The sequence below is a fragment of the Apodemus sylvaticus genome, chromosome 10, assembly GCF_947179515.1.
Source record: "Apodemus sylvaticus chromosome 10, mApoSyl1.1, whole genome shotgun sequence".
Classification (NCBI taxonomy): domain Eukaryota; kingdom Metazoa; phylum Chordata; class Mammalia; order Rodentia; family Muridae; genus Apodemus; species Apodemus sylvaticus.
This window is the reverse complement of record NC_067481.1, coordinates 74,602,880-74,618,880: the sequence shown is the minus strand read 5'-3', so window position 1 is coordinate 74,618,880 and position 16,001 is coordinate 74,602,880. Positions and strand designations below refer to the sequence as shown.

The 16,001-nt window shown below is 51.6% G+C and overlaps 1 protein-coding gene across 3 annotated transcripts in view; it reads left to right on the top strand.

Moving 5' to 3' along the window:
* The window catches only part of Tbc1d9b (TBC1 domain family member 9B), a 39,813-nt gene that overhangs the window by 8,774 nt on the left and 15,038 nt on the right, over positions 1–16,001 (top strand). For 2 of the 3 annotated variants that reach the window (XM_052195624.1, XM_052195626.1), the window contains exons 3-11: positions 476–594; positions 4,858–5,086; positions 5,952–6,210; positions 7,490–7,697; positions 9,357–9,569; positions 10,889–11,050; positions 11,481–11,631; positions 12,133–12,347; positions 14,405–14,522. In XM_052195624.1, the coding sequence (XP_052051584.1) occupies positions 476–594; positions 4,858–5,086; positions 5,952–6,210; positions 7,490–7,697; positions 9,357–9,569; positions 10,889–11,050; positions 11,481–11,631; positions 12,133–12,347; positions 14,405–14,522 (1,674 nt within the window). The remainder of the gene's footprint in view (positions 1–475; positions 595–4,857; positions 5,087–5,951; positions 6,211–7,489; positions 7,698–9,356; positions 9,570–10,888; positions 11,051–11,480; positions 11,632–12,132; positions 12,348–14,404; positions 14,523–16,001) is intronic. The other variant, XM_052195625.1, reaches the window with a different exon arrangement.

Genomic DNA, 16,001 nt, shown 5'->3' with positions numbered 1-16,001 from the left:
CCTCCTCCTGTTCTTGTAGGCATCACATGCATTCTGAAAGGTCTTCCAGCCTAGGTTTTTTGCATCACCTCTCAGGGCTGCTTGTCCAGACCCTTGATGGAAGCAGACAGTTCTCCTGGCCTGTGGGACAGCAGTACGCTTCCCTGTCCAGGGCTTTCTACGCTGCTTACAATGCTCAGACAGACGCTGGGGGAGGTGGGCAGCAGGGCATAGTAGCTGTTTGCCTGCCCTGCAAGGATTCTGCCGACTGGACCAAGAAACCCGATGAGTTCACCTCATGATGGCCTTGTAGATGATCTCTAGAAGAACAGGAATACAGAGCCAGAAGTTCCCCCTTGGTAGGGAAGGGGAATTCTTGTTGTAATAGGAAGTATAAGCAGGAAAGGCCCATCTGTGCCCTGGAAGGAGCAATGGGGACCCACTTCTCTGCCTTGAGTCTGAGATCTCATGATTTCATCCACCCTCACTGAACTAGGTTCTTCCCGAAAAGAGATCACCAAACACTGGGAATGGCTGGAAAGCAACTTGCTTCAGACGCTGTCCATCTTCGACAACGAGGAGGACATCACGACCTTCGTCAAGGGCAAGATACACGTAAGGCCCACATCCCGCTAACAGCCTTTGCAGAGTGCTGGTGGCCATGCACAGCTGGTGCTCCATATCTGTGGGGTACAATGGATTCTATTGGTTCAACCAAGTGTGGGTCAAAAAATATTTGGGGAAAAGGATTATATTGTTACTGAACATTGTCAGTCTTCCCTAGGCAGTGCAGAAGAGCAGAGCATTCCCGCTGTGGTGCATGCTGTAAGATGAGCGGAAGCAGGAGGGTAGACGGCATGGTCTGTTCTTATAGAAGAGACTTGAACATGCATAGATTCATGTATCTCTGGGGGTCCTAGAACCAGTGCCCTGCAGACTCCAAGAATCAGTTGTGTTGTCTTCATTTTCTGATGATTAGAAGGGCATGGACATGACTGTTCCTTGCTCTAGTTAGGATCTTGAATATCCCCCCAAAGCCTGTGGTTGATTCTCAGCCTCTGGTCTTCTTGGAAGCCTCTAGACCCTCTAGGGGGTGGGAACTCATGGAAGGCAATGAGATGGATGCAGATGTGCCCTTGAATGTAGGACCCTGGTCCCTTTTACATTCTTTCTTTGCATTTTGGCCACACACTTTCCACCCACCGTGGTGGGCTGTGCCGTCACAGGCTCAAAGCAACAAGATGCTGCAGCCATGGGCTGAAAACTTTGGATCCAGCAGACCAAATAAAAACAAGGCTGCTTTCCTTTTACACTGTTAGGCTAACGGAAAGCTGACCCACACCGCACACCTGCACCACCCTGGCCTTAGCTGGCTCTGCAGTCTGGAGGTTAGCCTGGCGTGTGCATTCCTTCTGAAATGCCTTATACATATACAGATATGTAACTGTATGCCAGAGCCTTGACCGTCAGGGATAGGCATCCCCCCCCTTGGTGTATTGTTTGTTTGTTTGTTTGCTTGCTTGCTTGTTTGAAACAAGGGCTCTTTGTGTAGCCCTGGTTGGTGTGAAAGTCTCTATTTAGACCATGCAGATCATACTGACCTTGAACTCACAGAGCTCTGCCTGGCTCCTGCCCTTCGGCCCTGCAAGTACTAGTATTAAAAGCATGTACCACCGTGCCCAGCTTTCCTGGGGTTTTTTGTTTTGTTTTGTTTTGTTTTTCCTTGAGATACAAGCTTAGATAGTTCACCCTGAACTTACTATGTAGTCAAGGCTAACCTTGAACTCTTGACCCAAGTGCTGAAATCAAGACATGTATCACCATACCCAGACCAAATAACAAAATATCTTACAAGTTAAAAGATGCATACCTTTTTATGCTGAAATTCTTAGGGTGTGGTGTATTGATAGATGCTGAGTGACTGACATGTGTTGCTGCTATGCCCCCTGGAGCCTTGATTACCTCAAACCCTGGAGCAATGCCTCCAGCCTGTAAGAGGGAAACACTTTTCCTTCCTCTGTAGTGTGAGAACAATAACCTTACTCGCGTTTTCCTGTACTAAGTCCTTATTTTGTTATGTGCATTATCTTCAAGGGAGTTACTAAGTCATGTGTAGTATACTTAGCAGAATATTTTATAGCCAAATAATGATTATGAAGCCAAGCATAATAGCACACACCTGTGATCCCAACACTCAGGAGGCAAGTAGAAGCCTGTGAGCTCCCGGCCAGCCTGGGCTACATTGAGATTCCCAGGAGGACCCTTGCTGTGCAGTTTCCGCAAGCCTGTGAATTCACAGTATTGGAACACCATAGACCAGGGCAGATGGGACTGAGCTTCTGAGCTGCTCTTTGCACACACTGGCGTTCAAGGCAGGGCCTGTGTCGTCGTCGTCTTACTGCTCCAGAGACACAAGCAATGCCAAGCTGTTACTCTGCTGTTGGGCAGCAGTAATGAAGCAGCCTTAGCACGTGTCTCCTGAATGCCAGCCCTGACAAACACATCAGAAGGACACTAAAGCTCAGGACGACTCGGAGCTCAGGAAGAAAGGACACTGGTTCACTTTCTGTAACTGTAACGAGTATCTTGGATAATCAGCTTATAAAGCAAAAAGGGCTTTTTGATTCTTGGTCCTGGTGGATTTCTCCCTGTTAACCTGTGTTGCCACATCATGGTGTGCAAGCGACAGAGCAAAGCCGCGCAACTCACAGCCAAGACATGGAAGAGAAGTGAGGGAACCTGGGTGTCCGTTATTGTTTTTATTTAAAACACAGGCTCTCACGATGTAACCCTGGCTAGACTGGAACTCACGATATAGACCACACTGGCTTCAAACTCATAGCCATCTGCCTGCCTTGCCTCCTGGGTGTCACCACACCCAGTTGTGCCCTAGTATCCTCTTAAAGTCATGTCCCCAATAACCAGACCTCCCACTTGGTCCCACCTCTTACGGGTCCACCACACCAACTCACAGTAATGCTGTAATGAGGATGAGGTCTCTCAACCTCTGGGGATCACAGGATAGCCCATCAAAATTAGGAAGCATAAAACTGACTAGGGCTGGGAGGCGGCTGAGCAGGTAAAACACTCACCTTACAAGCACAAGGACTGAAGTTCAAATCCCCAGTACTGATGTAAATGCTGAGTGGCCTACGGCTCCCCTCAGCCCTCCAGAAGGGAACAGCCTAGTGAGACTAGCCAATCAATGGCTCCGGGCCCAAGTAACAGACCCAGTCTTGATGTATAAAGTGGAAAGCAATCAGGAAAGGCACCTGGCAGCAACCTCCTGCCTCCACACATGTGCACACGAGTACGTGCTCACACCTGTGAGCATTCGACAGACAAAACCTATCTGAATGACGGCTGAAATGCCGCACATTGGAACTGGTGCAAGGCTGCAGCAGATCACAAAAGGGACTTTTAAAAGTTAGGGAAGAAGGGAGGGTGACATTAATGTCTCATTCAGTAAGTTAAAAACTCCAAAGAAACGAAATTAGACAAAGGAAGTAGAAATTCTTAGACCAAAGCTAATATCTTAAAATCCGAGGGATGGAAAGGTGAGGTGGTAGATCCAGAGACAGACGGGACCCATGGCAAGGAGCCTCTAGTGAGCCCCGTGGAAACGGAAGCGAAGACTAGACAGGTCCGATGGAAAAGGGACCGGCAGAAACAGCCTCGACAGTCTCTTGAGAGGCAATATCTGTCCTGCCCTCTGATGTAGTTTACTTAACTTGAAAATGGAAAAGAAAGGAGGTTTAGGCCCTGTGAGAGGGAGCAGCTGGGAAAGGCACTTGCTGTGCGAGTCCCACAACCCAAGTTCTGCTCAAGAGCCCACGTAGGGGGAGGGAAGAACCAGCTTTGCAAAGTTGCTCTCACATGCGCATGCACACACACATGCCAAATCCACCCTGTGATGCTGCAGGTAAAGGCACCTGAGAGCTGTCAGCAGCGCGGGACTGATGAAACTGGGGCCCTCAGGAGACGGCAGATCTGGCTGTTGTCACCTCCCCGCTCCCTGCCTCTAGATCTCCCAGGTGCCCCTCAACAGTCAGGGCGGACTAACTGCTACCAGCCAAAACCTAGGCAGGGCGCCTGAAGGGCAGGACCACCTGTAATCCCAGCTCCGGGGAATCCCCCAATGTCCTTTGGCCTTCTTGGGCAATTGCTTTTACACGTGCCTTACATTCACATGCAAATTAAAAAATAGGCTTTTAGCAAAAGAAAAGTGTGGTAATGGAACCCACTCCTTTGAACACTAATTTTGAAACTGAATTGAGGGCCAGGATGTGGCTCAGTAGTTAGAGTGCATGCTGGGCGTGCATAAGGCATAAGGCATAAGGCTGGCAGATGGTGGTGGCGCAAGCAGGTAGGATTTGCTGGAGAAGGCAGAAGAGGCAGGAGGATCACGAGTTCAAGGCCAGCCTGGGCTACACAGTTTTTGCTGCACACCTTTAGTTCCAGCACTTGGGAGGCTGAGGCAGGCGGATTTCTGAGTTCAAGGCCAGCCTGGTCTACAGAGTGAGTTCCAGGACAGCTAGAGCTACACAGAGAAAGCCTGTCTTGAAAACAAAACAAAACAAAACAAAACAAAAAACAATAACAACAACAAAAAAAGGCTCGGCGCTGGGTCCTAGCACCACAGACCACACAAGTGGCAGCGAGTGCCTGTGATCTCAGCATTAGGGTGGTCTGACAAAAGACAAAAGGGCTGGCTACTTGGAGTTTAAAGTCAGCCTAGGCCATAGGAGACTCCTGGCTCCTCCCTCACATTTTTTTTTTAAATTAAAGAAGTCCTAGATTCTGGGTTCCCGGCCTCTCTGCTCCTTTTGGGTGCTACTCCAATATGCTCAGTGTCCCAAACCCTGGTGTCCCCTCTAGGGCATCATTGCAGAAGAGAACAAGAACCTGCAACCCCAGGGCGATGAGGACCCAGGGAAATTCAAGGAGGCAGAGCTAAAGATGCGGAAGCAGTTCGGCATGCCAGAGGGCGAGAAGCTGGTCAACTACTACTCCTGTAGCTTCTGGAAGGGCCGCGTGCCGCGGCAGGGCTGGCTCTACCTGACCGTCAACCACCTGTGCTTTTACTCCTTCCTGCTGGGGAAGGAAGGTGAGGTGGAGCAGAAGGCGCCCCTTACGTCATGCCCGGCTCCCCCATGCCCTCGCCTCCCTGACCTCACTGCTGATCCAAAGCACCCACATTCCTATTTGGGGGAGATATTTTGGCACCCCCAAACCCATAAGCCACTGTAACTCCCTGTGGTGGGAGCACCCAGGCAACACCTATCCATGGCAACCGACTGTAGCTTCCACAGTAGCTGAAGCCTCCAGTGTTGCGCACAGTGACACATCTTCCTTCAGCAGGTTTTGTAGAGCCTCACATACATACCCCTGTCACCTCTCATGGTCCTTTCCTGTGGAATACCCTGACCTCAGGAGGCAAGCCCTCCCAGCATAGGCAGCCGCTCCCTCTGCTGCTGTTGGTCACCCCAAAAGGAGCTTCCTATAGCCAACCCAGTTGGCAGGTATCAACACTAGTTCCTGAGCCCACCTCCCTCCGTGCCCTCCTCCCGCTGCCTTTCCTGTTCACCTGTCAGACCACAATGGCCAGTTGCCGTCTCTGTGGAGGCTGGTATCCTGTTCTGGGCCAGTCCTACCATATTGTGACTTGGTCTGTAGCCCAGTGGGACTCCTTAGGGCCAGGGTCCTAGCTAGCTCTCTGCATATCTGTTCCCTTCCGTCCTTAGCCACTCCGGTAAGGCATTCCCTGAGTAAGGTTGGGCTGGGAGCAGCAGTGAACCCGATGAGCTGTACCTTTGTGGGTCACTTGTCCTAGTGTGACTAGGCTCAGACACAGAGCAGCGGAAGTAAAAAGTGTCCTTCAGGAGCAATCCCAGGGAGGGTCTGTCTGAGAGCGAATGGCAGGTCTCACCTTGCCGGCTTGTAATGGACAGTGTGTTTGTCCCTGTGATCAGTGAGCCTGGTGGTACAGTGGGTGGACGTTACACGCTTGGAGAAGAACGCCACCTTACTCTTCCCCGAGAGCATACGTGTGGACACACGGGACCAGGAGCTGTTCTTCTCCATGTTCCTAAACATTGGCGAGACCTTCAAGCTTATGGGACAGCTGGCTAACCTGGCCATGAGGCAACTGCTGGACAGCGAGGGCTTCCTGGAGGACAAGGCCCTACCCAGGCCTATCCGGCCACATAAGAACATCTCAGCGCTAAAGCGGTATGCCACCCTCCTGAGGAGTGGGGAAATCCCACGGCAGTGAGAATGGTCCTTTGGTGCCGGGTCCACAGACCCTGCCAGGGGTCCAGCACATGCCCAGACAGTCCCACTACCCGGGAAGGAAGCCAACAAATAGACGACCATGGCAGTATTGCATAGGGAGATCCACATGTAAGGAGGGAGTCTTCCCCTCACTTGGTCTCATATCAGGATGCCGAGTGACAGAGAAGTCCCTCACTAAGAAGCAGTGGACAGTAAAGCTAGAATATAAACCAACTTAGGCAGAATATGCTGAGATCCCAGGAGGCTGCATCTAGAAGACTTCATAAATGAGTCCTGGAGTTGCTGGCTTATTGTTATAGGTCTGAGCCCTCAGGCCGAAAGCTAGCAAAAGAGACAAGCTAAGATAAAGCTGAGGTCGAGGCCGTCCTGCCCATGGTTGTGGTGGAGAATGGATGGAGGTGGTGGCCAGTGGGGAGTTCACTTCTGTTTGGGCCTCAGGTTTTAAACATCCATTCATTGGAGATTGCAGCCGATTCCTGGCCTCCAGAGCCAGGGCGAGCACTGCTGAACTCAACACTGGTATTTTTGGAGTCCAGTTATTTTGTAGGCTGCACCCCTTCACCAGGCTGCAGGCCCATGGTGCACCTTCTAAATCAGGATGTTGTGCAAGGACGTCCTTCTCTTGGTGAGATTGACAGTGCGGCCATGCAGAAAGCTAAGCAGTGCTGGAGCTTGGCAGGCAGTGTCCAAAGCTGTATGTCTGGGTCCATGCTCAGGCGCCGGTTAGGATGCCAGCGGCTCACGGCAGATGAGAAGCTCTCTTGGGAGCTAGGAAAACATGTCTGTGTGGTCATAGACCCAGAACAGGCATGATCAGGCCGCCACCCACAGCGGTACAGTTAGACTTAGCTCCACTGCTCCCTGCTGGGGCATCTTGTCTGGGTTTCAAGGTAGGGTTAGCTCTTCCCCGTGTGGGGAAGGACCTCAGGGCCCATGTCATGCTGGCCCTGAGCCAGGCAGGACACAAGCAGCTCCAAGAACTTCATGTCCTTCAGTACCAAGTGGCAGAGCCTCTCCGTGTCCCTTCAAAGCATCCAGTCTCAAGGGAACATTACGTTCTGTCCCTCCCTAATGCTTGGTGTATAAAAACCGTATCTTATCTTGAACTCCAATTCCCAGGCACTAGAAGGCACTGGAAGACCCCAAGGATGTGGAATCCAGTGTGGAAACTGAAAAAACTCTTGCCCCACCCTGAATTTCCACTTTGTTTCCTCAGAGACCTGGATGCCCGAGCCAAGAACGAGTGCTACAGGGCCACATTCCGGCTGCCCAAAGACGAGCGGCTGGACGGCCACACGGGATGCACCCTGTGGACGCCGTTTAACAAGCTGCACATCCCCGGCCAGATGTTCATCTCCAATAACTACATCTGCTTTGCCAGCAAGGAGGAAGATGCGTGCCGCCTCATCATACCTCTGAGGGAGGTGAGCATCTCTGCCCTAGCTGTTCTTGGGGAGAACTCTACAGCTGCTCAGGATGGAAGCTGGCCCATCCTCCACGCTGCAACCAGGTGGCTCCAGGCCTTCTTCCTCAGGATGGCTCCATGATTTGTGGGTTCTCGGGTCTCACTCCCAGACATGTCCTTCATTGCCTTTCCTTTGCTAAGTGATAGTCCAACACCCATTGCCCAGGTAGACCTGGAGTAATCCTTGATCTCAACTGCTTCCTGGTCATTGCCTCCTAATCAGAGATGCCCTGACAGAACTCCCTCCAGAGGCCGGGGCGTGGTGGCACACGCCTTTAATCCCAGCACTTAATCCCAGCACTTGGGAGGCAGAGGTAGGTGGATTTCTGAGTTCGAGGCCAGCCTGGTCTACAGTGAGTTCCAGGACAGCCAGAGCTACACAGAGAAACCCTGTCTCGGGGAGGGGGGTGGGGCAAGAACTGCCTCCAGAGTCTCTCCCTTCCTCTCCACAGCCAGCAGACAGGACACCATTGTCTCCAGGCCTCCTCAGGAAAGTCCTAACCACATCTCACCTCTTAAGGACATATGCTCCCAGTGCAGCCAGAAGAACTGGAGGTGGCAGCAGAGCGTGGTACCTAGGATCCTCCAGCATCTTCTCCCTGTGCACAGGAACCCCCAACTGCCTCTTGAGATCTCTCTCTAGAGAGTGTCAGTATACCATCTGACCCCCTGAGGCTTCCACACTCCAACCATGCACATGGCCACACACACAATCATTCACATATATGCATGCACACACACAACACATATACAACACACAGACCTGTTCCTACACATACACAAGTATCCACTATACGTTCACATATACACTCTACACATGCCTTCACACATATAAATACCACATATCCACACATGTCCCACAGATGTGCAAACACCTACACATGCAGATGTATATACCCATAGGTTTATTCATCACACATAAATGCATGCGCCCCACTTAGATAAAGATACATCCTGCCCTGCTTGGTCTGCTTCAGCTCCTGCAAACTTCTCCGGTCGGGCTCACATACGCCTCGGAGTAGCCTCTGTCCTGTCTTGCCCAGCTCTTTACCTGGTTAAGGCCAGGTCGCAGCTCAGTCACTGCCTCCCCAGAGACACCTTCAGTAACAAATTGACAGTGACTTCCTGGCCTTTCTTGTTGCCAACTCTCACCCCTCATGACCAGGCCTAGCCTGATGCCTATTGTTTGTCCCCTGCTGAAGCCGGGCTGCACCCGCTGGAGCCTGTGTCACTCTTCCCACTCGTTGCAGTAAGGGCCAAGCTTTGGGAGGAGCTGTCTGAAACGGTTCCCTGGGGACAGGAGCCTTGAGCACCTTGCAGTTGAGGGGCTACTCACATGACATAGACAGGTCATGTTTTAGGAGGCCAGCGGGAGCAGCTGGGTTTACATTTTAGGTCACCTTCCCAGAGGCTGTGCGAGGCCAGTGCTCTCACGCACCCTGTATGACGGGTGCAGCTGACACACAGCGGCCGTGGCAGAGAGTTAATCCAGCTGGGCCGCTCAGTGCTGCACTGCCTTGTGCCTGTGAGAGCCCGAAGGCCACTGTGCTTCAGCACACCCAGTTCTGTCTACACCCTAAGATACACACACCCCAAAGCATTTTTTTTGCCCCCTCAGGTGACCATTGTGGAAAAAGCTGACAGCTCCAGCGTCCTGCCCAGCCCTCTGTCTATCAGCACCAAGAGTAAAATGACCTTCCTGTTTGCCAACCTGAAAGACCGTGACTTCCTGGTTCAGAGGATCTCTGACTTCCTCCAGAAAACACCATCCAAGCAGACAGGCAGCATCACTGGGGGAACAAAGACCAGTGTCTCTGACCCAGCCCCAGAGGTGAGGAAGCCACTCAGGATCAGAAGGGGGTGGGCAAAGCTAAATGAAGAGCCTCCTCCAGGCACAGCCATCTGCTACTGCTGAGCCTGACCGTGGGGCGCATGCTGGAGGGTGGCTCATGGCACCTAGTGTACAGACTGGGGGTGCTGCTGCATCCTGTAGAGCACAGACAATCCTCTACAAAGAATTACAGAGTCAAATATAGTGACGGGTCTCTGTGATCCTAACACTTGACGGTCTGAGATAGAAGGGTTACAGGTTCAAGGCCAGCTCTGAGAATTGGTAAGGTGCTGTCTGGAAAACCAAGAGCAGGGATATAGTGTGTACACAGTCCTGACATCACTAAAAAGGAAGGAGAGGACATGATAGTGACACTGCCCACCTTCTCCAGGCCCAATGCCTCAATGCCAGGCCTAGAGTTATCAGCAAGCATTGTCTGTCCTGAGCACTGGTCATTGCCTCGTCCAGCTTGTTACTTTATTTCTGTTGGATACAGCTGTCCGTCCAGGGACCACGAATAGAACAGTGACCAGACACATGCTTTTATGTTCAGTGTGGCAATGGGCTAGGGATCCCAGAGCCAGGAAGGCATACACAAGACGATCCCTACAAGTTCAAGGCTAGCGTGAAATATATAACAAGTTCCAGAACAGCCATGACTACACAGGGAGACCCTGTCTCAAAAAGCAAAAATGACGGGAGCTGGGGAGATGCTCTGTAGTTAGAGCTCCTCTGCAAGACCAGGACTTGGTTCCCAGCACCCTGCAGGCAGCTCCCGCCACCTGTGACTCCAGCTCCAGGCACCCACAGTACATGTCTACACATTCAATAAAAACTAAATTTAAAAACATTCTAAAAGGCCAAAAGCCAAATAACTCATATGCTTGTGGACTTTGTTATATTCTAGGGTTATTGATTGAAAAAACAAACAAAAACAGGATCCCTTGAATTTCTATTTCTAAAAGAAACTCTCAGGGCTGGTGAGCTTGCTGCGAAGCCCGGTGACCTGAATTCAGTCCTTAGAGTCCACAAGGTAGAAGGAGAGAACTGACTCCAGCAGGTTGTCCTGCACACACAAAAACTGTGGCCCCCACCTCCCCATGCTTACTTCAGCAGGACGTGAATACGAGAAGACCTGGGCAGCACCAGGAGGAAGAGCCAGTTGCTTGCCAAGTGTGCTAACCGCTAACATAAGTGGCTTTGGTTTCAGCCAGCCAGAGAGGAAATGCAGACTGGGCCCCATCTTTGGCCTCACGCTTGGCCCCACTGACCCTTGCGCAGCTCCGTTAGGCACTTTGGCCTCTTGTTCTATTTTCTAGTCTCTCCCAACTCCTCAGGAAGCATCAGAGCCACCCCTGAGCCCACCCTCTCGCCTCAGCAGCTCTCCGAGTTTCAGTACACAGGAGATTCCTACCACTTCCCAGGGCCTGCTCAAAGTCTTCCAGAAGAACTCACCCATGGAGGACCTTGGCGCCAAAGGGGTAAGGCCTGAGCACTCTCACTTCAGCTCGTGCCCGAGTTGAGACCTCAGGAGGAAGGCTGGAGCCACCTCTGGGCTGGGCTTTGTGGCCGGCATCATCCCTCACGGCTTTGTCAGGGTGTACGTACATGCCCCTTGATCTGCACTGGGCAGTGTCAGGCGGACCCAGACACTCTGCCTGGCCTAAGTTGGGGGTGCTTTCATCCTGGGCCTGCAATGGGGGGCCCTCTGCTGCTGAAAAGCTTGGGGGCCTGGATAAATCCTCAACTCCTCCTTTATAATGATGGCTCGGAGCCCTGAGCTTTGCAGCCTCATTTCACGGTAGTTTCCACAGCAGGCCACTAGCCTTGCCAAGAGAGGGGGAAGGCCTGCCTCCAAGGCCCCAGCACCAAGACTCTCCTCAGCTCCCCACTCCGTGTTCCCTCTCTCAGGCCAAAGAGAAGATGAAGGAGGAATCCTGGAACATCCACTTCTTTGAGTACGGGCGTGGCATGTGCATGTACCGGACAGCCAAAACTCGGGAGCTGGTCCTGAAAGGCATCCCCGAGAGCCTCCGAGGGGAGCTGTGGCTCCTCTTCTCTGGTGAGTGCAGCCCCACTTGCCCCCCAGCCATGGATTGTTCAGCCTTAGCCTTCCCTCAAAGTTTTCTGGGTCTGAAGCACTGAGTGAGCATGTCCCAAGCTTGCGCAGGGCCTTGGGTTCTATCTCTAGTTCCAAAAGGAAACTGCCTCAGGTGAGTTCCTCTGGTTCCAGAGCCAGCCTCCTGCAGTCAGCCAGGCAGAGGAGGAACTGCCAGCCCTCTCAAAGAACTGGGAGTCAGGGCTACACAAGGGCCCAGAGCAGCAGAAGCTAGCACAGGTGTTGTCAGTGGGTGGCAGCACATCTGAGGCAGGCAGATCCCCTTAACAAGAGACGGGCCTTTTGAATTTCTCAGAGGAGTCACTGTTGGAACTCAGCCTCACACCTTGTAACTGCAAAGTTCTCTCTCCTCCATGGGATATCTGTGTCTCCAGTGAGCTCTATCGCTGTTACCAAGTCCCAGGAGGAAGAAGAGAAAGGCAGCTTCCACCTGTGTCTCCCCAGGGGCCTGGAATGAGATGGTGACCCATCCCGGCTACTATGCTGAGCTAGTAGAGAAATCCATGGGGAAGTACAGCGTGGCCACTGAGGAGATCGAGCGAGACCTCCACCGCTCCATGCCTGAGCACCCTGCTTTCCAGAATGAGCTTGGGATCGCCGCCCTCCGGCGGGTGCTGACTGCCTACGCCTTCCGGAACCCTACTATTGGCTACTGCCAGGTACCGGAACTTAGAAGGGTCCTGAGGAAATCACCTCCTACCGAAGCCTCCCAGGGCAGGTGCTGGCAATCCGAGCCTGTGATGGCCTTACATACGCATGCTCCTGTCCATACCCTGGAGGAAGAACCTAACCCCCCAAAAGATGTAACTTAGTCAGGCGTGATGGCCTGTGCCTGAGACAAGGCGCCTACACTCTCGGCACCTGGGAAGTCCAGGCAGGAGGATCGGGCCACCAAAGCTACACAGAAAGTTTTGGGGCCAGCCTGAGCTAGATGAAACCTTGGTTTTGGCTTGTTTGCTTGCTTGCTTGCTTGTTTTTAAAGGGGGCTGTAGAGATGGCTTGAGGTTAAGAGTGCTGCTCTTCTAGAGACCCTGCAGTCGACGGCCTATGACTCCAGCTCCAGGACATTCGCTGTCTTCGGCCTCCACAGGCACTGTGCTCACACCCCACATGGATACCCATACACACAGTCTTTAAAAGAGAATGAGTTAGTGGTGACTGTTCCTCTGTGTGTTCCTAGTCTGAGACTGGGCAGAGTTTTCTATGTATATGTAGTATAGCATACATGATAGAAAATTTACTATTTTATTCCCTCTTAAGTATGTGCCTCGGTGGCGTTAAGTACATACAAACTCGTGGGCAGCCATCTCCCTGCGTGAAGACTGTACTAGCAAACAAACCCCACTCCTCGATCCCACTTTCTGACCTCCCCTGTACCGTTCTCCGTCTGTCTCTGGATTTGAAAGTTCTGGTGTCTCATGCAAGTGTAATTGTACTGAACAACAATGGGAACAGGGCTGTTCCTGTGTATGGAGGAGGTGTTTACTGTAGACCTGAGGGAGAGCACAGCCAGAGGCGTCTGGAAGGCCTAGACTGAACTGGACCAGCAGGAGAAGCCTGGCCATGAGAGGAGGAGCCGGGGAAGACTGAAAGAGGGAGGGGATTGCGGAGCTGAGGGTGGAGAGAATCCACGGAACCAGAAGGCTGAGGTGCAGTCAGAAGCTGGGGGAAGGGAAGGAAGGGAAGCCCAGCCCCTGGGCTGGAGAGGTTCAGTGTATGGGCGGGGTGAGAAGTGCTGAGAAAAGCCACAGGTACTGAGCCTTGTCCCGGGTTTCTTTGAGAGCATTATTTATTTCGCACCTGTCTTTTCACATGCTGTCTCCAAGAACCATTACATTGCAGCATGAATCAGGATTTTCTTCATTTTTAAGGCTGGATAATATTCTGCTATAGCTATATATGATTTTTCTCTCTGTGTCTCTGGATGGACACTTGGGTTATTGCACCCAAGGCTGCTGTGAAACTCAGTGTATGAATGCCTGTGCAGTCTCCGCCTTCAGGCCACTGGCTGTGAACCCAGAGGTCAGATTGCTGGATTGTGTGCATCTTCTAAGGCACTTCCTCATTCCCCCAGCAGCTGTGCCATCATGCCTTGTCATCAGTAGGTCACAAGGACCCAGGTCCTCCTTCACACTTGCTGGTTTTATATACTCAGGTGTGGTAGACTGTCTCACTGAGATTTGATTTACATTTCTGGTGGCTTTTGTCTTTGAATCTACTGGACTTTTCCTAGCCACTTCAAAAATGGTTTTCTGTTGACCTTAGCTTGCATCTGGATTTCAAGGAAACTGGTTTCCTAAAACTTCGTTGTTGTAAGACCAGTGTTCTGCATGGCACTACCAATTCATAGGGGCCAGCAGATTGGCCTGAAATGTTTAAAATAATTCGCCCTCTTCTGTGCTTCTTTTAGTTATCAGCTAATGTTGTGTATACCCTCCTTGCCCCCTGCAGGGCCCTGGCTGCACACCCACACATCAGCTTGACCCAGCCCACTAAGTGGAAGTGTCGGCTGATATCTTCACTCTGATTTCTTAATGCCTTCTGACCCACTTTGAGTGAGCTGGCTGTCTCTGTTTCATTGATTTCTTGCAAATTGGCTTATTGGCAGATTTCCCAGGGTTGGTTAGGGGCTGTTTCTTGTCACTGGGTGCCGGACCTTTCTGAGGGGTGGTCCATTTTGCTGTGGCCAGCATACTGCACTGTCTCCCCCTGGCAGGCCATGAACATCGTGACCTCAGTGCTCCTGCTCTATGGCAGTGAGGAGGAGGCCTTCTGGCTGCTGGTGGCCCTGTGTGAGCGCATGCTGCCCGACTACTACAACACGCGGGTAGTGGGTAAGTGTCCAGAGGCTCCCTGCCTGAGCCGCAGCTTGTCAGGAGTTCCACATGCGTGTGGCCGGCCTTCCCCTGGCGCCCCACCCTAAGCAGTTCCCACTAACACTCCCCTGCACCTCACAGCCATCATGGAGGCTCCCACCTTACAGACTAGAAGTTGGAAAAGGATCGTGCTAGGAATGAGAGAAGCAGGCACAGGCTCCCAGCCCTTTGCCTCCAGGGTCCAGCTCCCACCTAGACCTCCCGAGGGGCTGAGTCAGAGGACATCACACAGTCAGTGGGTTTTAAAAGTCCACCTAGGGGCTGGTGAGATAGCTCAGTAGTTAAGTGCTCTGACTGCTCTTCCGAAGGTCTTGAGTTCAAATCCCAGCAACCACATGGTGGCTCACAACCATCCGTAATGAGATCTGATGCCCTCCTCTGGAGTTTCTGAAGACAACAACAGTGTACTTAGATATAATAATAAATAAATCTTTCACTGGGCAGTGGTGGCATACACCTTTAATCTCAGCACTTGGGAGGCAGAGGCAGGCGGATTTCTGAGTTCGAGGCCAGCCTGGTCGGTCTACAGAGTGAGTTCCAGGACAGCCAGGGCTACACAGAGAAACCCTGTCTCAAAAAACCAAATCAAACAAAATCAAAAAATAAATCTTTAAAAAAAAAAAGTCTGCCTAGAACCCAAATCTCCATCTTTCCTAAGTCTCTTTGCTTTAGACATTTCAAGTAGAGCATGACTACAAGCCAGGGCATGTGCCTGCCCTGTGTCCCGGCTGTCCGTCGGGATTCTACGCTCAAGCACTCGCATCCAATAAAACCCATGTCGTTCGAAGGAAATGATTTACAGATGTGTCTCAGCACATCTGTGCTTAGCTCTCCGCTGTCCGTTGCTGTCTGGTGTCCAGGGTCACCACTCCTTTAGCTTCGCATATGTTCAGAGCATTGGGAGAGGGGAGGGAAGCCACTGGTTACTTCTGCTGTTTCTAGGGGGTAGAGTCAGCATTTCCAAAATTTCAGATGTCTGTAGCCATAGGATCTATGTCCATGGATTCAGCCAAGCACTAAATAGAAATGCACAGAACTGAACACACCCAGATTTGTCCCCTTGTTCTTCTCCAGACAGTTTATAGTAGCTGTATAGCTTTTCATAGCACTACACCATAGTTTTATGAATCGTCCAGAAATAACTTACACTGTGTACGTAGGTTCAGAGAACCTGCATATATCCTCATAGATGCCAAGTATTGAGCAAGTATTACACACATAGTAGTGTGGAAACTATAGAAAGAATGATTACAGAGTGATTTCTTTCTTTCTGTCTTCTGCATATACACACCTCTCTGGCCCTCACTATAAGCAGAGGTGACAGACAGGGTTGAGGTTGGGCTGGAACCACGTAGTGTCCCTGGACCCCAGGCCGTGGGAGTCACTAGGGTGTCTGCTCAAGCCCCTGGAGAGGTGCTCATGTTTGGTTTCCTGTCT